A 25453-nucleotide genomic window follows, 5' to 3' on the forward strand; every position below is an offset into this window, starting at 1 on the left:
ATGTAAATAAGGTATTTCTGTTTTTTATTTCTAAAAACCAGTTTTTGCTTTGCCATTATGGGGTATTGTGTGTAGATTGATGAGGAAAAAATCTAATTTAATCCATTTTAGAATAAGGCTGTAACGTAAAAACAAAGTGGAAAATGTCAAGGCGTCTGAATACTTTCCGAATGCACTGTATTCTTGTCATTTTTGGGGACTTTTTGATCAATAGTATAACATGTGGTCAAAATGACTGCATTGGTTTGAATAGTGTCTCATTTCACAGACTCTATAATCCCCACAGCACAGTCTGGGTCTCAGCAGGACTGGCTATCCTGATACAAAAAATACAACAAAAAAAAGCAAATTACATGGTCATTATACTATACTACCATTCTCTCTCTCGTACAGGAAGCGGGAACATATCACCGTCTGCATCAGTCAGGGCATTTATCCCCTGTCAATGACAAGCACTCAGACTTAGGCTGCATTTCCCTTTCTTAATCATTCCTATTATAGTCACTACACTGACAATTGTCCCTCTGACCACCATAGCTAGGTAGATTTCAGAGGGTTTATTTGTGAGGAATTACTGTCACCAGAGCTGGATCCAACCCCCTGTGGAAGGCACGTACAGGCCCAGTGACTGATTACGCCCCAACTACAGATTCATCACAGCTAGTCAGCTGATTGCACTTTAAATAAGGTGCCCTTTGAAGACACTTCAGGTACCATTCACTGCAAATCCATCTCTCTGGGATGGTCAAATCAAATGGTCTGTCTGGAAATACTGCTGAGCTGAGGAGAGAGTAAATCCCAAGGACTGACCTGTGCTTTAAAAGAACATCAGCGCACCTATATTATTAAGTAGACTGTAGGGTTAAGGGAGAAATGACATGAATTGTTCGCCTAGACACTCTATCAATCATAAAATAAGGCATTATACCAGTAAATTCTACATGGTTTCACAGGTGATGAACATTGCTCTTATACTAAGGCTAAGTTTATTGTGCATCTCTTGAACCTTTTAACTACTTTGACCAACCCAATCACTAAATCCAAACCAGGGAAGTACTGTAATTGCTGAGTTTGCCTTTTAATTTATGAATGCAAGACAAAATTGCATTTACATTGGTTTGCATTAATTGATAAGAAAGAAAGTCAAACAGTCAATAGTGTAGCACATTATAGACATGGATAAACTGCTGATGACAACATGAGATGATTGTGACAGCAAAATAATAACAAACTAATAATAGTGATCATGGAGCCAAGAATGAAATATTGGCATTTTTACCCAGTTTGGTCTGAATGTGTTCAATCAATCATAATTCTGTAAATATTTGTGGTAAAACACACCATGACTGACCTCCATTATGGATTTGTGCTTCTTCTCAATTAAATTTGTGCTCCAGGCCCTGAAAACGTAGTTGGCCTCACAGTATGTTTACCCCTTTCAGAGAAAGTCCTGTAGAATTCATGTCTGAAACTCATAGCAATCTACCACAGTGTTGGGACCAGAAATGTAGGCATTTTGTATTGAACACTTGCCCTGGGAAGTTGCATTGTACTTAACGGTCTAAGCGTCCTAGTGACTAACAACTATTGTGATATGTGATTACTGCTACACCATGCTTCAAGAAAGTGTTTATCCTGAACTATTAGCTTGGAATGGTCTCTACAGACCCAGGAATACAACATAGATAGTCAACACCTCGCTCAGGGGACTGGACTCGTCCCAGCCGCCTGGAGTTGTGTAACCCTCCACCCAACACCATTACCACGAGGAGCCAAGTTTGGATCAGTATTTTGGGGAAGGCTTCGACACAGTTGTCTCGGTCAAACTCTCTTGTCGTCACTGCCTTTTGGTCACAGTGTGAATGGATCACCAAAGCTGACTAGGGTTCAAGGGCAGATCAGGTCCATTGTTGGCCACTTCTTCAAAGCCATCGCCTCGTAAGATTGTACCACTTGCAGAGGTGCATAAAAGGGATTCCAGGACAAAATCTTTCACTTGCCATGCCACAACTGCCGGGAGCACACATCAGTCCTATTGCTTTCCTCAGAAGAACCAGAGGAGTCATGTGATGAATATAAGCCCCCAGATCCCCTGTCACTCTATTACTCAGGTCTCTTCAGTGCTAATGGAACATAAAAAGCTTCCGTAAGGTTCCTAGGCAGCGTATGAAGACCAGTGCTATGTGCTGCTACTGTAGTCTGGCCCCTGTCCTATGTGCCCTGTCGCTCACCTTTTGATCCTGCCCACCTGTTCACACATGATGGACAGGTACTGGGTGAGCTTCACCATGGCGATGATGATGGTTCCACCAATGAGGGTGCAGGTGGGCCAGAAGAGTGAGTGGAACACTGCCACTCGGCCATAGATGCGTGTCAGTAGAGCACTGTCCTGCTGTTCACCTGGGTCCGTGTAACACAACACCAGCTGCTGTGTTTTCAGACGCTCCGAGATGTTCATGATTACGGTGTACATCGCGTTGTAGTCCTTCCGACATTTGGGCACATAGAAGCACTAAGAGAACAAAGACAGATTTATTACGAGTCTTGGATGAGTTGACTTGAAATTTTACTTCTCGAAATTGTTTTCAGCTGCAAGGCTTTTTCCTCCATTTTTCCTCTCCTCCAGTAATGTGTTGAGGAGGAGTTGTCTGAAGTTAATGTTGTGCAGATTCATAATTAAATACAGGCCTAATCATTTGTCATCAATTAATCGTTAATTTATCTTAATTATAATTATTTTCATGTGGGTGCATTGTGATAAACTATTTATTTATTTATTTATAGTGAATTAGGGTGGATTAAACCATATTGTTTTCTCATTGTTACACTAATTACATGGTAGATACATATTTTATAGCAGTGATTATGTACTTACTGTTTGTGTTGAATCATTTGATTGCACATTGCTACCACATAATTAGTAAAACCAGGCATATATTACGGTAGCTGAAGCAGGACAGTGAAAAAAAGGCTTACTATTAGACATGTTATGTTTAAGCATGTCCTCTTTCTCACCTCTGGGCTGGTATCCTGTGCCTCCTCGTTGTGGGAGAGTCTGACAACCTTCCCGGATGTGTTGAGACTGACAAACACCTGTAGGCACGGGTACTTGGAGCTTTTCCAGCACTCAGAGCCGCAGCTGTAGGTACAGTTAATCTCCGCCACGATGGTGGAGTTGAGCACAGTGCAGCTGGATTCCTCCGTCCACACACTACATGGCATAGGGTTAGGGGTGGGGGCAGGGAGCAGAATGAAATAGTTACTGACCTGCGTATAGCTCTACCCAGATGCCTTTCCAAATATTGGTGTTTGGATGCCACACAAGATTAGTTCAACATCAACAACAACTGTATCCAACAACACAATGAATAACATTTAATTAAATGAAAAAGGAGGAATTTGCAAGAGACTGCATGATGTGAAGCAGACTGAATCAGTTGAATAGTAGAAATGGGAGAAAAGATTGACAACACTAGCAAATAGCAGATTATAGTGATTAGCTGAATTCCAACGTCTCTTAACCTTTTGAATAGCCCAGCATGCCTTATAGTGTATGTACGGATATTTGGAAATTGATTTTAGTAATCCAGCAGCGTGTGTCCCTTTTGAATATCTCTGTAATCTATTTTGAATAACTTGCTTTTCACTTTCTCTCGTAGGATAAATGTTGCACTGCCTTTAAAATTGAAAGCCTTTTGCACTGAATCCAAATAGAAAGCGCTGTGGGGAATAGCAGCCATTTTACAGGCTCCTTGCCAATTGTGCTATTTTGTGTTTTTTTGCGCTGATCTTAACTTTTTTTGTACATTATGTTTCCTCCATCATTTCCTATGACCATTAATAGCTTCTGGACATCAGAACAGCGATCACTAACCTAGACTACATCAATGAGTCATAGGCGAATGACATACTGCTCATCCCGGACCAGGCCCAAATCCCCAACACTCAGAGAAGGAAGAGGCAATATTATAGAGGCTGGCGTGCGGGATACGTGATGAAACTAGCCTATGTTTCTCCGAGTCGTGGCTGATCAACAACATGGAAAATATAAATCAGGGAGTTTTTTTCAACATCGGCAGGACAGAACGGCAGCGTGGGGTAAACTCAACCATACTATTTACCAAGACAGTTTTCTTCTATATTTTTCGTAGTTGTCTACTTACCACCACAAACCGAAGCTGGCACTACCACACTCAACGAGCTGTATAAGGCCATAAGCAAACAAGAAAATGCTCACCCAGATGCGGCGGTCCTAGTGGCCGGTGGTTTTAACGTAGGAAAACTGAAAACTTACCTCATTTCTACCAGCATGTCACCTGTGCAACTTGAGGCGAAAAAACTCTAGATCACCTTTACTCACACACAGAGACGCATACAAAGCTCTCCCTCGCCCCCTCCATTTGGAAAATCTGACCATAACTCTATCCTCCTGATTCCTGCTTACAAGCAAAAACTCAAACAAGAAGTACCCGTGACGTGCTCAATACGGAAGTGGTCCGATGAAGTGGATGCTAAGCTACAGGACTGTTTCGCTAGCACAGACTGGAATATTTTCCAGGTTTCATCCGATGGCATTGAGGAGTTTACCACATCAGTCACCGGCTTCATTAATAAGTGCATCAACGAAGTCGCCCCACAGTGACCGTACGTACATATCCCAACCAGAAGTCTTGGATTACAGGCAACATCCGCACTGAGCTAAAGGTTAGAGCTGCCGCTCTCAAGGAGCGGGTCACTAATCTCCAACAAACCATCAAAGGGGCATAACGTCAGTACAGGACTAAGATTGAATCCTACTACAACGGCTCTGCTGCTCGTCGGATGTGGCAGGGCTTGCAAACTATCACGGATTACAAAGGGAAACCTAGCCGCGAGCTGCCCAGTTACGCAAGCCTACCAGACGAGCTAAATGCCTTCTATGCTTGCGTCGAGGCTAGCAACACTGAACCATGCATGATAGCACCAGCTGTTCCGGAGGACTGTGTGATCACACTCTCCGTAACCGATGTGGTTAACATTCACAAGGTCGCAGGGACAGATTGATTACCAGGACGCATAGTCAGAGTATGCGCTAAGCAGCTGGCAAGTGTCTTCACTGACATTTTCAACCTCTCCCTGACCCAGTCTGTAATACCTATATGTTTCAAGCAGACCACCATAGTCCCTGTGCCCAAGAATGCCAAGGTAACCTTTCTAAATGACTATCCCCCCGTAGCACTTACATCTGTAGCCATGAAATACTTTGAAAGGCTGGTCATGGCTCACATCAAATCAAATTTGATTTGTCACATGCGCCGAATACAACAGGTTGAGACCTTACCGTGAAATGCTTACTTACAAGCCCTTAACCAACAATGCAGCTCAAGAAATAGAGTTAAGAAAATATTTACTAAATACAATAAAAAAAAATTACATAACAATAACCAGGCTATATACAGGGGGGTACCGGTACTGAGTCAATTTGTACGTGTAGGTAGGGGTAAAGTGACTATGCATAGCTAATAAACAGTGAGTAGCAGCAGTGTAAAAACTAAAGGGGGGATCAATGTAAATAGTCCGGGTGGCCATTTGATTAATTGTTCAGCAGTCTTATAGCTTGGGGGTAGAAGCTGTTAAGAATCCTTTTGGACCTAGACTTGGCGCTCCGGTACCGCTTGCCGTGCGATAGCAGAGAGAACAGTCTATGACTTGGGTGACAGCATTTGGCACACATAGTTTTAGCTCCTGAGTATTAGCTCCTGGGGAGGGGCTAATATAGGGGGATTATGAAGATTCCCATGCACCTTACATCACAGCCTGACCGACAGAAACACAGTTTGGCTAAGTGGTGTGGTTCAGTAACAGTTCAGATGGCATATGAGCCATTATCCTTATAGCCAAAGTAAAATACACATGATGGCACATGATGAGCATCTAACAGCCAATACAAAAGGAAAAACAAACATCAGGACATTGTGAGTGACTTGGTGAGTGAGAGCACATTACCTGTCTGAGTAGGAGCGCACCATGGTGATGCCCAGCACAAAGTACATCATCACAGAGAAGAGGATCATGCTGAGTCCGAGGAGAATAGCTCTGTCCTCCCCAGCCTTCAGCGCTGTCACTGTCTTCCTTTTGTCTAGCACGTCATACTCCCGGACCTTCTGATAAATAGTCCTGATACATGCATTACAACACACACACGCAGGCCCACACGTAACACACACACACACACACACACACACACACACACACACACACACACACACACACACCAAGTTAGGGATTACAGAACTGTAAACACACAGTGACAAGTAATTCCACCCCTAAAAGCTCTTTTAACATTTACCGGGAATGCGTCATGAGGACATCTGGCTTGATCAAATGGCATTAGTCAAATCAATTCATAATCAATAGCCTTTTAAGGGTCAGTATGAATTCAACTCTCCTCTCTTAGGCATGAACATGTAACGCTTTCAATCAATTATTTTGATCATGTGATACATTTTCCCTCACGAATAATGTGAACAGTCTAAATGTCATAGCTAATAATACTGATGACTGGTAGACCTATAGATAATGAGATGTCTGGAGGCTAAAATGGTAATAGTTGTTATTTTCCCTTAGATCTTTTGCAGAAGAAAGCACTTTCAGGGGTGGATGAGTTTTTACAAATACAAACTGACTAGCTTTTCCCTTTTATACACAATTATTGTTGCTGAAAGCTGAGCGCACAAGTTAAGTTTTGTCTGTTATTTTACTTTCAGAAATAAAAACTTTTCACAAGTGCATCATACATCTTTCCCATGATCCTTTGTGTTGTGTAAAATATTAAGGGTACTGTACCTTCTCTCACCTCCTGATCCCTGAGCTCCTTTACTTCCCGCCCAGAGGAACATCCTCCCTGAGGACACTCTGTGCCCACCACCACTCACAGAGGGCGTCTGAGACCACCTGCCAGGGACAGACACACACACTCAGTGACCCATGTGGCCCTCAGTCTCCACACGCCTGTCTTGGCAGTGCCACCCCCACAGAGCCTGGTCAGGACACCCCACAGCCAAGTGACAATAATTTTCTCACTGCAGAAAGGAAAAACCACTTTCTCACAGAGTTCAGAGCCACTCGCCATCCACTGGGATAAGTGAAGGTAGAAATAATCCTTGGACTGTTTGAAGAGCTGGAGTCCACCAAGGCGGAGAGGCGGAGAGGTGGAGAGGTGGAGAGGCGGAGTGGCGGAGCAGGAGCAGCACTCATGCACCTGAGGCACACGCACAGTGTTCATGACACACACGCCTCCCTGTGTGCGTCAAGCCCACTCGTCTGGCACTTTATTTCCTGCCTGTTCATTTGTTATTGACTATTCATAGTCCGAGCTACGGCGGCAGGCTGGTGGAATAATGATGAGGTTTCCAGGCAGAGAGGACCTGCGACAGCATTGATCCCTTCCGACTATTCAGCAGTAAGAGGCAACAGGCACTCAAAGCCTGCCTCCCTCCCCTGTTCCTCCTCCCCAACTTCCCTCTGTTGATAGTCCTTGATGGAGAGTCCCCTAGCAACATAGTTGCACTGGTGTTTTCAGGGAAAATGACAAACTGCTCGGCATAGTAAGGAAAGTAGTGAGATTGCCCAGCCCCTTTTGGTCGCCTTAGATTAGGAGATTTAAACAAATACACAAACATCCCCTCATTATGTAGATAAGGTTAAAAAAAAAGTATTTTGTGTGTGTGCGCGCATGCGTGTCAGTGTGTGTGTGTGTCCTGTAACTCAAAGGCATGGGGATAAGACTGTGGTAAACATTTCATTAACCCCTCCATAGTCCTCTGGGTCTATCAAAGCACGCATATACACACACGGGACCTCTGGCTGCATATTTAGGAGAGATAACAGTTCATGTGCCAATGCAAAGTGATGCATTCTGTTTTCAGATGCGTGTAATTGTATTTGCCAGAGGTGTGCTCCTGTTGCTGGGTTATTTGTTGACATGTGCGACGACCCCACTTCCACACTGTGTCATTGTGAATTTTCACAATGAAGAGGGGGGTTTAATAAGCCATATTAAATGAGTGTGGACTGAGACTGCTGGAGACTGTGGTGGATGTCACAGATAAGGATGTACATGTTTGAAGAGTATATTCTTCCAAACCATATGTTAAAAAAATAAGCCATTGCCAGAACAATCTGAGATACCTTTTTTGGCTACGTTGGGGTGGAATCTCCAATGTCTATAAAATGGTAAAGCAGACATCTGCAGAGACAGACGTGGTAGATCTAAGTCAAGAGTGGACAGCTTTTACTGGTGATTGACAGTGGAGATTCCTGCTGGCTGGGCTAAAGTCCTTGTAGAGTTTACAGCTAGCATTTCACCGTCTCTCTCGCCTTCATCTGTCTGGCTCAGAACTCTTACATTTACAGAATGTGTAAACTATAAAGCAATCTGCAATATAAATACATGATGATAAACCATTTAACAAATGGGGACTCACAATGAAGTAGGCTGTAACTGCTGGGGCTTTTATTACAGATTAGGCCAAATCCACAGTAACGGAATTACGCTTTTTCACTTTAAAATGCATGCCAAACAAACTATTGATTTCAAAGTTTAACAAACCATACAGGAATACTTAAGAATTTCCACTGAAAATTTACCATAACGAAATTAGTGGAAGAACTGTGCAGATGCAAACTTTGGTAACAGAATTACAGTAAAATCTCCCTCAGGTTTTTATGCAAGCACGTTTTCCAAAAACTCTGTTAAATATCTGCTCTGAATTAAGATTCAAAGATGTCGGAAGAAAAAATGGGATTTCAGTTATGACATGGCGCCTTGAGTTTGAGAAAAAAATTATTTTGGTTATTGAACTACAGTAAGTGAAGTGGATTTACACCCATTAATGGAATTAGGGTAACGGAATTATGGTAACAGAATTACAGTTGAAGTCGGAAGTTTACATACACCTTAGCCAAATACATTTAAACTCTGTTTTTCACAATTCCTGACATTTAATCCTAGTAAAAATTCCCTGTTTAAGGTCAGTTAGGATCACCACTTTATTTTAAGAATGTGAAATGTCAGAATAATAGTAGAGAGAATGATTTATTTCAGCTTTTATTTATTTCATCACATTCCCAGTGGGTCAGAAGTTTACATACACTCAATTAGTATTTGGTAGCATTGCCTTTAAATTGTTTAACTTGGGTCAAACGTTCCGGGTAGCTTTCCACAAGCTTCCCACAATAAGTTGGGTGAATTTTGGCCCATTCCTCCTGACAGAGCTGGTGTGGTCCTCTGTAGCTCAGCTGGTAGAGCACGGCGCTTGTAACGCCAAGGTAGTGGGTTCGATCCCCGGGACCACCCATACACAAAAAATGTATGCACGCATGACTGTAAGTCGCTTTGGATAAAAGCGTCTGCTAAATGGCATATTATTATTATATTATTATTATGTGTAACTGAGTCAGGTGTGTAGGCCTCCTTGCTCACAAACACTTTTTCAGTTCTGCCCACAAATTTTCTATAGGATTGAGGTCAGGGCTTTGTGATGGCCACTCCAATACCTTGACTTTGTTGTCCTTAAGCCATTTTGCCACAACTTTGGAAGTATGCTTGGGGTCATTGTCCATTTGGAAGACCCATTTGCGACCAAGCTTGAACTTCCTGACTGATGTCTTGAGATGTTGCTTCAATATATCCACATAATTTTCCTTCCACATGATGCCATCTATTTTGTGAAGTGCACCAGTCCCTCCTGCAGCAAAGCACCCCCACAGCATGATGCTGCCACCCCCGTGCTTCACGGTTGGGATGGTGTTCTTCGGCTTGCAAGCCCCCCCTTTTTCCTCCAAACATAACAATGGTCATTATGGCCAAACAGTTCTATTTTTGTTTCATCAGACCAGTGGACATTTCTCCAAAAAGTACGATCTTTGTCCCCATGTGCAGTTGCAAACCGTAGTCTGGCTTTTTTATGGTGGTTTTAGAGCAGTGGCTTCTTCCTTGTAGAGCGGCCTTTCAGGTTATGTCGATATAGGACTCATTTTACTGTGGATATAGATACTTTTGTACCTGTTTCCTCGAGCATCTTCACAAGGTCCTTTGCTGTTATTCTGAGATTGATTTGCACTTTTTGCACCAAAGTATGTTCATCTCTAGGAGACAGAACGCGTCTCCTTCCTAAGCGGTATGAAGGCTGCGTACTCCCATGGTGTTTATCTTGCGTACTATTGTTTGTACAGATGAACGTGGTACCTTCAGGCGTTTGGAAATTGCTCCCAAGGATGAACCAGACTTGTGGAGGTCTACCACTTTTTTTCTGAGGTCTTGGCTGATTTTCTTTTGATTTTCCCATGATGTCAAGCAAAGACGCACTGAGTTTGAAGGTAGGCCTTGAAATACATCCACAGGTATACCTCCAATTGACTCAGATGATGTCAATTAGCCTATCAGAAGCTTCTAAAGCCATGACATAATTTTCTGGAATTTTCCAAGCTGTTTAAAGGCACAGTCAACTTAGTGTATTTAAACTTCTGACCCACTTGAATTGTGATACAGTGAATTATAGGTGAAATAATCTGTCTGTAAACAATTGTTGGAAAAATTACTTGTGTCATGCACAAAGTAGATGTCCTAACCGACTTGCCAAAACTATAGTTTGTAAATGTGTGGAGTGGTTGAAAAATTAGTTTTAATTACTCCAACCTAAGTGTATGTAAACTTCCGACTTCAACTGTACATAATGGGTCTCTGATCTGTAGTACACAGAAATGCATAATACATAATTAGGGGGTGCTTATATAGTCCTGTTTCACTGTATGTACATGTGGGTAACCCTCGGAGAGTGGGGTCACAGCCATGGGATCAGCCATTATTGACGGCAACCCTGGAGCAATTAGGGTTAATTGCCTTGCTCAAGGGCAGAATGACAGATTTTTACCTTGTCAGCTAGGGGATTCGCTCCAGCAACCTTTTGGTTACTGGCCCAACCCTCCTAACCGGCAGGATACCTGCCGCCCTATGGATATGAATAATTATAGATATGAATGTCATTCTCCTCATGTTTCACAAGTTTGGACATCACAGCGCAGCACTGTAGACAACAGTGCAGTATAATACAGCAGAGCAGAGTATAGTTCAGTACAGTAGAGTTCAGTAAAGGACAGTACTGTACTATACTCTACTTTTCTGTACTGTATTGTACTGTACTGTATTAAACTGTACTACTATACTATTGTGCTCTACTCACTGTACTGTACTGTATTGTACTATACTGTGCTCTACTCACTGTACTCTATTGTACTGTGCTATCCAAACTTGTGAAACATACATCTATGATAGGTTCAGATTTGGTCCAGTCTGGTATGTTAACATCAAGGCCAGGGTGGACTGACCAAATTTCAATTGCTTTTCAACGTGTCGGTCGGTGCTCAGTGGGTGAGGATGCTGGTTACAGTAAATGGAAAGTGAAAAACTGGAGAGTGAAAGAGAAAGGCAGAGAGAGAGAGAAAGAGAGGGAGGGGTTGTCCAGACTCTTGGTTTGACCACCAGACAACAGAAAGAGAAAGAAAACAGTTATCAGCTGAACATAACAGTATGCCAGTGGAAGGGAGGACAGTAGCAGGGGACCCAAATGTGGTTTGTGACCATTGTAGCCAATTCAGTTGCAGTTATTCCGTTACATATTTTGGGGTAATTCCGTTACCAGTTTTAATGACTTGATTAATAAACACATTTGATATCAGTCAAATCACTATAAATAATTGGTAGGTCTACCATTACTTCTTATTTCTGTGAACTTTCATTATCCTCCCTCCTTATGAGGGAGAAAAATGTGAAACTATGTTAAAGATATGTGGGTTTTTGGTAACAGAATTACAAGGCATAAGGCATTTTTGGAAAATGTACAGAAGGTAAACAATTTCTCCAAAACTAAATAAATGTATAAGTGTTGATAATTCTGATTAGTGTTTAAGACTTTTTCTGGTAGATGTTTTCTAATACACCTTTTCCATCTGTTTATCCAGAAATCAAAGTCTTTACTTATGTCAAATTTTTTATGGAAAATGTTTGAAAAATTGATCTATGCCTTCATTTCCCCAAAATATAGCTTCTTAGCTTTCATTTGACCCCCAATTTGATAGACTCCTATGAACTTCACATGTTGGTACTCATGGGTCCTTTTCGATGGAAATACCCATTACACAAAAGCATGGTTGCCAAGCTGGAACATTGCCCTTCCAGTCACCTTGTAGAAAATACAATGCCTCACCCTGCATTCTAACCATCTGCAAAGTACTAGCAACATCTGGACTATTGGTGCAGTTTTTACTTGCATAATATTTTACTGTGGATTATAAACATCTTCGTGTACCGGACCAAATGTTCAATATCAATCAATTGTTTTGGCTGTTATGATTCAACAAATTTGAATAGAGGGAATTTATTTAATGAGAATTGGACATCAATATGAAATCGAGAGACATTGCATATTTATCAAACCTTGGGAATGCTCACGGTTTGTTAACTTTCAAACCAAGCATTACATGTAACCATACTGTCTCTACATTCAATAGCTTCTCTCTAAATAAACACTTATTTAGATGGCTTCACACACTCGTCAGGGGATGCCTGGGAGCAGATTCAGGTGGCGTACCTTTGTGTCACTGTGTCTTTAGCCAAGCAACGTGATAATACTGCCTTCTGGAGCACTGACACATTGAAATGAGAACAGATTATTGCACTATCCTCAACTAACTACCTGCTGGATGTCACCAAGGCCCACAGATGTGGCACGTAGGAGGATCTAGCAGCGTGTTTGGGACAGTCCTGCATATGACCCCTGTCTTTATGAAAGGAGGATTGTTCATTAAGAGGGGTTAGTTACATGAGACCAATGTGTACACACTGTAACCAGAAGGCAAGTTATATGCCTTCTGTTGAGTCAGAGCAAATTTAGAAAACCATGCATCCTGTTTTAAAGGGCAACCTGTTGCCTCCTAGTATTGTATCAGTATGAGTAGCTGTGTCCATAGTTTCCCATTAGCAAAGCTGGCTTCATTAGCAATGTGATCTGCTCACCTCTCATATTTAACACATAATTACATGCCTAATCTTGCATGAAATTATAGTACTAATGACATCACGGAAGGTAAACATAGGACAACATTGTTGATGAGATTAAAACATAGAGATAAAGCGGTATTGTATCCTATTATTTATTTGTGCCTTCACTTCTTAGATGCTGACAGTATTTCTGGCTACTGTGAAATAGCTGTGTCTCTGTTCACAGCAGACCAATTACACTGTAAATGAATGGGAGAAATCACAGACTGATGCCTTATCTTGAAAATGGAGGAGTCTGGGGTAATACGACAGATAAATGACATTAGGGGGATTCACTGGAATGTGCTTGCTCATTCTCGTGTTTGTCTCACTATAGTCTGTCTGTGCACGTATACAATATTTAATGTTCTATAAAGAATGATCAATTCAAAGAAGCTGTGGCACTAGTACTACGTTTCATTTAGATGATTGTGGTGCATCATGCTCTCTTCACTAGTTTTACATAATAATGAAACAAACCTTGTCCTGTCTGCAAGTATTAATTTACTGTCATCATCAAACAATTATAATTATATTTTAATGGGAGCATTTTTCAGGTCTATTACTCTAATTAGAATTTAATTATGGAAACTTTATCCACTGCTGGTCATCTGGGGAGGCTAATGGCTGCAGAGTGAACAAGAGCATCCAACAGCTCTGCTGTCTGGGACACATAGGGAAACACGTGTCACCACACACAGGACCATGGTGTACTCTCTAATGTTTTACAATCCTGATTTAAGAGGCCTACCAGGAGGCATCAGCCAGAGCCCACCATCAATGACTCAGGGGGGTGTCACAGTAAAACAGGACAGTGCTTCAAGACAGCGGATGGTGCTGACATGCAGGCGGCAGCACATGTTAGCCATTTCACTGTGTTGACCCTTAAGGTCATGTGGAAAAACCATGTTGTTCATTCAGAAAACATGTCAAGGTCAGCTGGGTGAAACTCCTCCAGAGCTTTCTGAACAACACACCCTGGACACCAGCATGCCTCACACAGTGACTTTCAGATTTGTCCTTAAATTAACACCTTAAAGGCACAGTGCAGTCAAACGTGATTTTCCTGCGTTTTATATTTCCACACTGAGGTTGGAATAATACTGTGAAATTGTGAAAATGATGATAATGCCCTTTTAGTGTAAGAGCTTTTTGAGAACACCGCCTGATTTCAGCCTGTTGTGGTGGGATGGAGTTTTGGCCTGCCTGGTAACATCACCAGGTGGTAAATTAGTTGATAGACCAATAAGAAACAGAGTTCCAAACTTCTCTGCCAATAACAGCTAGTTTTCAATTTCCCACTCAACCACTCCCAGACAGTCCTAGCAAAATTCTTGCTTGAGAAGTTGCTCTTGCTAAGAAGCTATTTTTGTTTCTTTTTGACCATTTTAATTAAAACCAATCACAGTAAGGTATTTAATTGTTGGCCAGAAAAAAGATCTCCCAGACATGTCTACTGTACAACACCTATGAATGTCCCTTTGGGCTTCACTTTCCTTTAGCTAATTGGAGACTTAAACATATCTCCCACATTGTCCTCATTAGAACTCAAAGTGCCTCCAAAGTGCATGAGTAATGCAGTGAATTTAAAGTGTACCAGAGGCCAGACTTGTACCATTTAAGTAAAATAACCAAACATGGGGAACCCTGAGAATGTTTTATGGCTTTCAATAAAGCTGTTCTCTGGGAAATTGAGGGAGGTTTCTCCATGACCTCTCTTTCATCTTTCTGCATTTAGAGCCAGTTGCTTACATCTAAAAGCCCCATGTCACCTTGCAGTTCTTTCAAGCTTGGCCACGGCATTGCACCTGCAAAATTACAACAAAAGTAGTTTGCCTTTAATGAAGCATTAACTGCCCCAAAGAGTGACTTTAATGTGCTAATAAATAAAAACAAATCCACAATGCTTAAATCTTAATAAGCATCAACCTGGGTCCACCTAATTACATTAGGTCTGCTTGCCTGTTATTGCCTGAGGGGCCAGTTTGGGCTGAGAGATTTCTGTCTCAATGTTAAAAAAATTCTTGCAGTAATGGCATGAATCCAGTATGGGATTTTTACTCTCAGATAGCCAGTTTATTTCAAGTATTTCAAGTTCAAGTATTGTGAGAAATGGGAGAGGGTGCCCTACTGAACTACCCGAGGGTGCATGGTGCCAGAAGATCTTTGATGCCTCCTGTATGGGGAGAGAGGGCTGGCTTCGGCAACATCCCATCAATAAGACATTCAAAAACACATAATTTACAACCAGATGCCACCGTGATCCTATGTGATAGTGACATAGTCAGTGAGGAAGGGGCGTGTTTGGCTGGGGGGGAGGGGGTGTGTTTGAAAGGCAGGTGCTATACTATTTTTGGTCTGTAAATAGAGGCTGAGGACTTGGTGCCGGGCCATTACAGCAATCCATTGGTCCAGGCTCCTCTCCAGAGCTGCTGGGAAGCTTAATAACAGGGACCAAGGCAGGGCGGGCAGAGCATGTCCATGGAGGAAGTGACTAGGGAATGATAACTCGGCACAGGGGTAACATGTAGCACCCCAGTTAAGCTTTCAAATTGAGGACGTTTATGACATTGAATCAGTGGCACTTGGAACATGGTGTAGGTTTTACATCCACTCAACTTGGGTGATATTTTTACTTCTTGTGATTTAGGAATAGCAGGCTGTGGTGATGTCATGATAATTGTAATTCTGTGTTTTTTGCTCTGAGGCATCTTCAAAAGATCCTTCTATTCTATCTGTCATTTTGATATCAATCACTCTCCATTAAAGACACATCTGTGAGACATGAATTAAATACAACGTAATAGCATGACATGAGGACTTACATTATGCGACAAGAAGTAACAATTCATGCTCCCATTCATTTATTATAGTAAGAAATCATGGTAAGAAATATAGTTATTTTTGGAATGAAGTTTACGCACTCTACTTTTTGTAATAAGGCACATAGAGTGAATAAAGATCACATAGCATTTGTTTATATCCAGACTAATTAGGACTCTGCTTTTTATAGGAGAATACAAAAAGCTCAAATTAACTCTTCATATATTTCTTATTTCATTTTTGGGGCATCACATACTGTAGGATGTCATAGCCCAGACAATAGATGTTCAACACATTTTCTAAAATATTTGGGTCAAGCAGGACACTGTTAAAGTAGAAGACAACAAACACATGCAACTTCTCCATATACCTTGGACCATCCATGCACAAGGCTTGGTGATTCTACACAGAGATTATATTCTAGAATGTTAACTTTAAAAATATAAATTAAGTGGAAATCTTTGTTTGTTTCAATATTGATAAAAAAAAATCCTCATGCATATCTCCATTTCATACCAAGTACACAATCACTCCCAATTTACAATAATGTGACATCATGAGACTAAAACACATGTAGGTTCCCCATTGATCATGGTTGGTCTTTTGGGACCATTTGTAAGCACCTGGCTATAACAGGAATGGGAGTCAACACGTTGGAGTAAATATTTAACAAAGAAACCTTTGAACAGTCCAACAGCATGATCACTCCATTAATAAATGCGTCACGAAAGACATACCTGCTGAAAGAATGAGTGTGGTCAATGTAAGCGAGGTCCTTGTAAATATTTGTCTGAGGGTGAGTGCACTCAGGTGACTCGGGCTCTTCGTGGTAAAGCCCTGTCTGTTCTGTTTCATCGAGCTTTCAGCCTTTTATAACCATGCAGTAGAAGTGTAGCCAGACTGAGAGTAGCCCTAACCCTACCCTGAGGATAGAAACAGCCTGAATCTCACCTTTGGTCCTAAGAGGGAAGAGGGGGGACATGCAGCGGAGTCAGAGTCAGGGGTCAGTGTTTCTGGTGAGTTACGCATCATGGCCGCTCGCTACACTACCACTTGGACTTCCCATGCACTGTCTGCCAGGAGATTATTTGACAGCGACTGGCAACAAGATTTACACACCACTCTTGTGAATGCAGTCTGAGCATTTGTCAAAATTGTTGTGAGTGGAGAGAGGTGGCTCCCGGCAGCAGCCATCAATTGGTGACTGTTAGACCTGTGGTGTTCCTCAGGCAATGCCTCAAGGCAGGAATTCACTCAGAAGGCTGTTAATAACACTGCTTCAGGCCCATTCAAAGAGGCCCCGCTGCGGCAACAAGGTAATGACACTCGAACAATGACCTTATATCACGACTGGGCCAATAATATGCATCCTGAAAGCCTCATATCCCTCACTAGTTCAGCTACATTCTCAAGCACAATTGCCTCTGTCTCAACTGTCCTTGTCAGCTGGTTTGCTATTGAGGCAAAGGTTGAATGATTTTATATGTGACACTGACATTTTTTTATATCGCCCTGAAGCAAATTAGCAACATGAATAATAAGTCTCTTGGATAAGTTTGATTGAGTTCTGTACTGCAGCTCTTTTTTTTTGCTTGTCAGAAGTTCGGAATGACTGATTCACAGTAATTTGCAGAGTCTCTCTCAGGAATTAGCTAATTATACCGTCCTCTATTTCCCATTAGTCATACAGCACTTATAGTAAATACTAAACACAGGTAGAACACAAACAAACCATCCCATCACCATCTCTTCTTTTATGACCATGTGTATTGTTTATTATTTTGAAGTAACTGCTTTTTCGGTTTGTTCCTAGATACAGTATTTCTTCTCCCACTCAGCCATTCTCAGAATCTCTATCATTAAAAGCACTTGTGAAGTTCCATTCAGCAATTAATAAACTCTCTGAGCTCCACAGCAGTAATCTATTCCACTCTGTCTTTTGTCACAAAATCGATTTGATCTAATTCAGTATTGACACATATATGTTTCTTCTCCTGTATTACCCAAGAAAAGTTCCACTCAAATCACTACCCCAATGCCTCAAATAGTGGCAATCAGAATTATGGAAAGATGCCACAGAATCTTACGTAGATTCCAGCAAATGGTTTGTTGAATGAGTGTGTGAACGAATGCATAAATGAATGATTGTATCTAATAATACTAGGTATACCGTTTCACAAAGGCCGTATCAGATAGCGTGATATTATATGGTTTCATTGCTGACTGATGTTATTTTAAATAGACTTCATATTCACCTCTTTTAAAAAGGTCACTGGCAGCGTGTGCCTTTCTGTAATGCCATGGGGCCACGGCGGCACGACTCTGTTGGTCAAACACTCAAATGGTCTGCATGTTGGACAGGAATTCCCCTCAAAGCAGAGCCAAACCACAGCAAGGCGGGCGCCAGCTGACTCTTAACAGTGCAAGGTGTATACTGTGGAGAATGCACTTATTTTTTTGCCAAAAGGTCTATCAGGAGACCAAGACATCCCTCTGTCAACCGCTGTGTAACACAAGAACAACAAATAACCCACCGGCACTTGTTCGCTTTGAAATATAAAACCGAGGGCTTTCCGAGAAGACATTGAGCATCAGGTGGCACACAGAATGCACACCGCACAGACAGGTGTTGTCATATGCTATAACTGTGTGGCTATCATCACCCCCAACATTATGCCCATCAGAGAAAACCCATGATGTCCCCCCCTCAGGAGGCAGAAAAGATTTGGCATGAGCCCTCAGATCCTCAAAGAGTTATACAGCTGCACCATTGAGAGCATCTTGACTGGCTGCATCACCGCTTGGTATGGCAACTGCTTGGCATCCGACCATAAGGTGCTACAGAGGGTAGGGCGTATGGCCCAGTACATCACTGGGGCTAAGCTCCCTGCCATCCAGGACCTCTATACCAGGGGGTGTCAGAGGAAGTCCCAAAAAATTCCCAAAAAATGTCTCTGCTCCTGCACTGCAAGCGGTACCGGAGCACCAAGTCTGGGACCAAAAGGCTCCTGAACAGCTTCTGCCCCCAAGCCATAAGACTGCTGAACAGTTAATCAAATGGCTACCCGGACTCTTTGCACTGATTCTTTTGCACTGACTCTATGTACACTCACTGGACTCTACCCACACAGTCACACATACTACACTGACACACACACACACACACTTTTCCACTCTTTCACACTTTTCACATGCACTACTGCTACTCTGTTTATTATCTATCATGATTGGCTAGTCACTTTTACCCCTACCTACATGTACATATTACCTCAACTACCTCGTACCCCTGCACAATGACTCGGTACCAGGACTCCTTGTATATAGTCTTGTTATTGTTATTTTGTGTTACTATTTCCTTTTCTTACTTTTTAACTCGGCATTGTTGGGAAATTTGGTGCATGTGACAAATAACATTTGATTTGAATTGATGTCATTGACTGTTTCTGGAGTGCTATTTCTGTCTGCTGGCTGTGCAGTTGGCACATGGCACAGACACCTGACTGTTTACTCAGAATGGCTTTGAGACAATCATCTTTCCTTTGTGTTATATGTTAAATAGCACATCCTTTTAGGCTATTTGATAAATGAACTGTACCTAATAATAACAGTGAAGACAGTATAGACAGCTGTATTGCATATCAGGAACATATGAAGCAGCCCTGCTGTGTAGTTGAACTCCTTGGACTGCTCTTCTACAGGCATACACATGTTTTTTTCTTGCATGTATTATTTATCATTATTCATTAAAAGTGATACCATCTCTGGATTTATATCAAGAATCCCTAAGACAAGGATGACTTGGCTTTGAAAAAAATAGGTCATAGTTTGACCATTACTGTATCCATTGACCAGCAGGCTTTTATAATTTTTTTAATCAAATTTACTCTTCACATGACTGAATATAATTGAGCTACAGTACCAACCCCAGACGAACAAATCCATTCAGAATCAGTTTAGAGTAAGAGGCAGGCAGGCAGAAGGCAATACCTCCTCTATAGGCTATATTTGCCTGAAGCATTAATTTCCCCGGCTGGAGTGACAGAATGGAGCGTTAAGGATGTCTGTGGTGAGAGTGCCAGCATTTCCCCTGCGTACTAAGCGCTAATGGGCTGTGCCGCTCTGGATGCCTGGGCAGACTGTGAACTGGGAACACGGAAATATCCGACTTCAGTGCATTCAAGACAACTGTGAACTCTGAAAAAAAGAGCTCCGACTGGGAAAATAGTTTTGAATGGTCATCCAACTCGGAATTCCAAGTTGGAAACTCAGGCATCTTTCTAGAACTTAGACTGTCCGACCTTAAGATCACTGTTATGATTAGACCTCGTTTTTTCCCAGAGTTCCCAGTTGTCTTGAAAGCACCATAAGCGGACTGAAAATAGAGCCACAGCTACACCTGGTGGATCGCTGGTCATTCTAAAGGTCAGCGAGTATCTCCACTGTGGGTCAGGAGGTCGAGTCAGAGTCTGATAATGGCAGACCAGAGGAGAGGAGGGTGTCACTGTCAAGCCATGCTCTCTCACTGCACAGAGTGGACACAGGACTGCCAGTGGCACAACACTGATCATACAGTTTTACTGTTTCACCATGTGTACAGATGCTGGTGAAAACAGTTGACTTTTGATCAGAATTAATTTCAGAAAAATAATGTAATCAAGAACACATGCAAAGTAAGTTGACTTTGGATTGCCCCTTAGCTATGGTGCATACTGTATGCAGCTATCCCTGTGCATAACTTTCAGGCACCTTCAAAGTGTTCTTTAAGTCTAATTAACGATGAAGAGGAATCCTAAATGTGAGGGTAAAAAGTGGAAGATAGTAGCTCCTTCATGTCTCTAAGCTGTTAACATTTTACATGGATGCACATAATGGCATTTAAACTTGCTCTCTCTCTGCCCCCTTTCAAGCAATCAAACAAACTCACACAATTACAGTGAAAAATGGCATTACCAATTAATGGGAAAGCAGCAACAACCATAATAATACATCATACAACACTGGGCTGGTGGAAGGAAAACCAGTTACATACAGTGGGGAAAAAAAGTGTTTAGTCAGCCACCAATTGTGCAAGTTCTCCCACTTAAAAAGATGAGAGAGGCCTGTAATTTTCATCATAGGTACACGTCAACTATGCCAGACAAATTGAGTAAAAAAATTCAGAAAATCACATTGTAGGATTTTTTATGAATTTGTTTGCAAATTATGGTGGAAAATAAGTATTTGGTCACCTACAAACAAGCAAGATTTCTGGCTCTCACAGACCTGTAACTTCTTCTTTAAGAGGCTCCTCTGTCCTCCACTCGTTACCTGTATTAATGGCACCTGTTTGAACTTGTTATCAGTATAAAAGACACCTGTCCACAACCTCAAACAGTCACACTCCAAACTCCACTATGGCCAAGACCAAAGAGCTGTCAAAGGACACCAGAAACAAAATTGTAGACCTGCACCAGGCTGGGAAGACTGAATCTGCAATAGGTAAGCAGCTTGGTTTGAAGAAATCAACTGTGGGAGCAATTATTAGGAAATGGAAGACATACAAGACCACTGATAATCTCCCTCGATCTGGGGCTCCACGCAAGATCTCACCCCGTGGGGTCAAAATGATCACAAGAACGGTGAGCAAAAATCCCAGAACCACACGGGGGGACCTAGTGAATGACCTGCAGAGAGCTGGGACCAAAGTAACAAAGCCTACCATCAGTAACACACTACGCCGCCAGGGACTCAAATCCTGCAGTGCGAGACGTGTCCCCCTGCTTAAGCCAGTACATGTCCAGGCCCGTCTGAAGTTTGCTAGAGTGCATTTGGATGATCCAGAAGAGGATTGGGAGAATGTCATATGGTCAGATGAAACCAAAATATAACTTTTTGGTAAAAACTCAACTCGTCGTGTTTGGAGGACAAAGAATGCTGAGTTGATTCCAAAGAACACCATACCTACTGTGAAGCATGGGGGTGGAAACATCATGCTTTGGGGCTGTTTTTCTGCAAAGGGACCAGGACGACTGATCCGTGTAAAGGAAAGAATGAATGGGGCCATGTATCGTGAGATTTTGAGTGAAAACCTCTTTCCATCAGCAAGGGCATTGAAGATGAAACGTGGCTGGGTCTTTCAGCATGACAATGATCCCAAACACACCGCCCGGGCAACGAAGGAGTGGCTTCGTAAGAAGCATTTCAAGGTCCTGGAGTGGCCTAGCCAGTCTCCAGATCTCAACCCCATAGAAAATCTTTGGAGGGAGTAGAAAGTCCGTGTTGCCCAGCGACAGCCCCAAAACATCACTGCTCTAGAGGAGATCTGCATGGAGGAATGGACCAAAATACCAGCAACAGTGTGTGAAAACCTTGTGAAGACTTACAGAAAACGTTTGACCTGTGTCATTGCCAACAAAGGGTATATAACAAAGTATTGAGAAACTTTTGTTATTGACCAAATACTTATTTTCCACCATAATTTGCAAATAAATTCATTAAAAATCCTACAATGTGATTTTCTGGATTTTTTTTCCTCATTTTGTCTGTCATAGTTGACGTGTACCTATGATGAAAATTACAGGCCTCTCTCATCTTTTTAAGTGGGAGAACTTGCACAATTGGTGGCTGACTAAATACTTTTTTTCCCCACTGTATCTATCAGTTATTCAATTAACAGTTTAAGAGAATGTCCATCTATCTATCTAGTCCCCCAAAGCAGTTGGAGACAGCAGGTGAAACAGTGTTTCGTTTTGGTGCTGAGACTTTCATGTCCTACCTTTAGGCGTCAAGATTTTGCCTCAAATGTCTCTTATTGATAATCCCATACCAACTTGAGGACACAAGAGACTGTCAGCAGTTGTTTTAACTTTTCTGCAGATGTCCTATTGGTTAAGACAGTTTCTGAGGTAGACTATTAGTGACATAGCCCTGCTAACCCCTGTTGCAAGCCTGTGTGCTCAAAATGTTTGACATACCTTACAGAGCCATACGAGTGACAGGCACAATGCACCACCCCTTGCTCATGCTTAAAATGTGTTGGTGTGTGAGAAAGAGAGAGAGTCTGTGTCTTTTGAGTGGATATCTGACAGAAGGAATGTCGTCTGAATATTGTCTCTTGAAGTCTATATTTTGGACTTCTAGATTATTATTTTTTTATATTAATAAACACTTTTTCACTACAGAAAGTTAGAGGTCATATACCCAATGCATTATAAAAGAAACATAGCTAGAAAATATTTAATTACAAGCGTATTTAAGCAATCCCAAACATTCTACCTTCCTATTGTACAAATTGAACGAGTATACTGTGAATTGCATAAACACAGTTCCATGTCTGATGTGAGGATGTCTACACTCACTCCTCTATTGCCATCTAGTGGTAGAAGTAAACCAACGCAATCTCGAGTTACAGTGGACAGTACAATAGTGCTCCACAATAGTGCTCCAGGACACTGTTCTAGAACTGAACATCAACATGAACCCTGATTCATAAGTGGCTGTATGGCAGGTATATAGGATTGGACTCTCAAATCTACTTGTTTTGTCTACACTCCTAAAATCAGTCTTATTGATGATCTATTGTAAAATAGATCTAAATATCAATGGGACTCCCTGCTAAAATAAAGGTGAAATAAAAGATAGAAAAAGTCCTAAAACGAAAATAGTGATTACACAATGGAAGTTACAGTGTAACTTCTACATTCCTCATCATGTTTGTCCTCATTGCTAATCAAATAGTACCCTATTGTTAAGCACTGATCTAGAGTAATAGCATAGGACAGCTAGACTGAACATAAGTTAATGAACAGGAGCCACAATCACAGATAAAGTCCATGGGTAGTCATTTCTTCAAAGGCTGAAAGACTAAATAGAGAAAGAAAGACATAAGCTCACCCCACTCTCCCTCGGTGTCGTCTGGCATAACTGTCTTGTTTCATGGCGTTGTACTCTGGCAGGGCCTCCAGTGTTTTTTCCAAGTGGAAAGAAATAGAGGAAGTTCTTACGTTAATGCAGGAAGGTCGCTAGTAAGAGTCATGGTAACAAATTGTATTCCAAGCCAAATTTACCAGTGGGCATTTGTCTGTGGACTTTGACCAATTGTCTGTCATTGTTTGTACAGCATAATCTTTTACTGTATTTTTACTGTCTGTTACCTCCCATGTCAACTAAATGATTACATTCAGGCATGAGTGATGCAATTTGCATATTAAAACTCTGAGTATATTATGCTTCTTTGGGACTGTTTTATTGACATGTGCATCCTTCACTGATCATACCAATAAATACACCACATGACCAAAGGTATGTGTGGACACCTGCTCGTCGAACATCTCATTCCAAAATCATGGGCATTAATATAGGAGTTGGTCTCCCCTTTGCTGCTATAACAGCCTCCACTCTTCTTGGAAGGCTTTCCACTAGATGTTGGAACACTGCTGCGGGGACTTGCTTCCATTTAGCCATAAGAGCATTAGTGAGGTCGGGCACTGATGTTGGGCAATTAGGCCTGGCTCGCAGTCGGCATTCAAATTCATCCCAAAGGTGTTCGATGGTGTTGAGGTCAGGGCTCTGTGCAAGTTCTTGAACACCGATCTTGACAAACAATTTCTGTATGGACCTCACTTTGTGCACGGGGGCATTATCATGCTGAAACAGGAAAGGGCCTTTCCCAAACTGTTGCCACAAAGTTGGAAGCACAGAATTGTATAGAATGTCATTGTATGCTGTAGCGTTAAGATTTCTCTTCACTGGAACTAAGGGGCCTAGCCCGAACCATGAAAAACAGCCCCAGACCATTATTCCTCATCCACCAAACTTTACAGTTGGCACCATGCATTGGGGCAGGTAGAGTTCTCCTGGCATCCGCCAAACCCAGATTCGTCCGTCGGACTGCCAGATGGTGGAGTGTGATTCATCACTCCAAAGAACTCGTTTCCACTGCTCCAGAGTCCAATGGCGCGAGCTTTACGCCACTCCAGCCGACGCATGGCATTGCGCATGGTGATCTTAGGCTTGTGTGCGGCTGCTCGGCCATGGAAACCCATTTCATGAAGCTTCCGACTAACAGTTGTGAGTTGCAACCGAGGACAGACGATTTTTACATGCTACGCGCTTCAGCACTCGGTGGTCCCCTCTGTGAGCTTGTGTGCCGTTGTTGCTCCAAGACATTTCAACTTCACAATAACAGCACTTACAGTTGACCGGGGCAGCTCTAACAGGGCAGAAATTTGACGAACTGACTTGTTGGAAAGGTGGCATCCTATGACGGTGCCACGTTGAAAGTCACTGAGCTCTTCAGTAAGGCCATTCTACTGCCAATGTTTGTCTATGGAGATTGCATGGCGGTGTGCTCGATTTTATACACTGTCAGCAACGGGTGTGGCTGAAATAGCTGAATCCACAAATTTGAAGGGGTGTCCACATACTTTTGTATATGTAGTGTATATAGTGGCAGCCTATTGTTGTAAATCAGTGGAGGCTGCAGAGGGGAGGACGGCTCATAATAATGGCTGGAATGGAGTCAACGGAATGGTATCAAACACATCAACCATGTGGTTTCCATGTGGTTGATAC

The 25453-nt window shown here is 42.1% G+C and overlaps 1 protein-coding gene across 2 annotated transcripts; it reads right to left on the reverse strand.

The window, feature by feature from the left end:
* Window positions 1-1054: 1054 nt before the first annotated feature.
* si:ch211-247n2.1 (calcium-activated potassium channel subunit beta-2) lies at window positions 1055-24068 on the reverse strand. Of its 2 annotated transcripts, none has more exons than XM_041839262.1 (5): window positions 23774-24068; window positions 6826-6933; window positions 5986-6156; window positions 3016-3211; window positions 1055-2512 (listed from the first exon to the last, which is right to left on the reverse strand). In XM_041839262.1, exons 1-5 carry the CDS (start codon window positions 23815-23817, stop codon window positions 2228-2230), a joined length of 804 nt encoding a protein of 267 aa, XP_041695196.1. In that variant the 5' UTR covers window positions 23818-24068; the 3' UTR covers window positions 1055-2227. The 2 variants fall into 2 exon arrangements, with proteins under 2 accessions (XP_041695196.1, XP_041695198.1); XM_041839264.2 differs by lacking the exon at window positions 23774-24068 and adding an exon at window positions 16639-16746.
* Between the last annotated feature and the right edge of the window lie 1385 nt (window positions 24069-25453).

This window comes from Coregonus clupeaformis, chromosome 20 (assembly GCF_020615455.1).
Source record: "Coregonus clupeaformis isolate EN_2021a chromosome 20, ASM2061545v1, whole genome shotgun sequence".
Classification (NCBI taxonomy): Eukaryota; Metazoa; Chordata; class Actinopteri; order Salmoniformes; family Salmonidae; genus Coregonus; species Coregonus clupeaformis.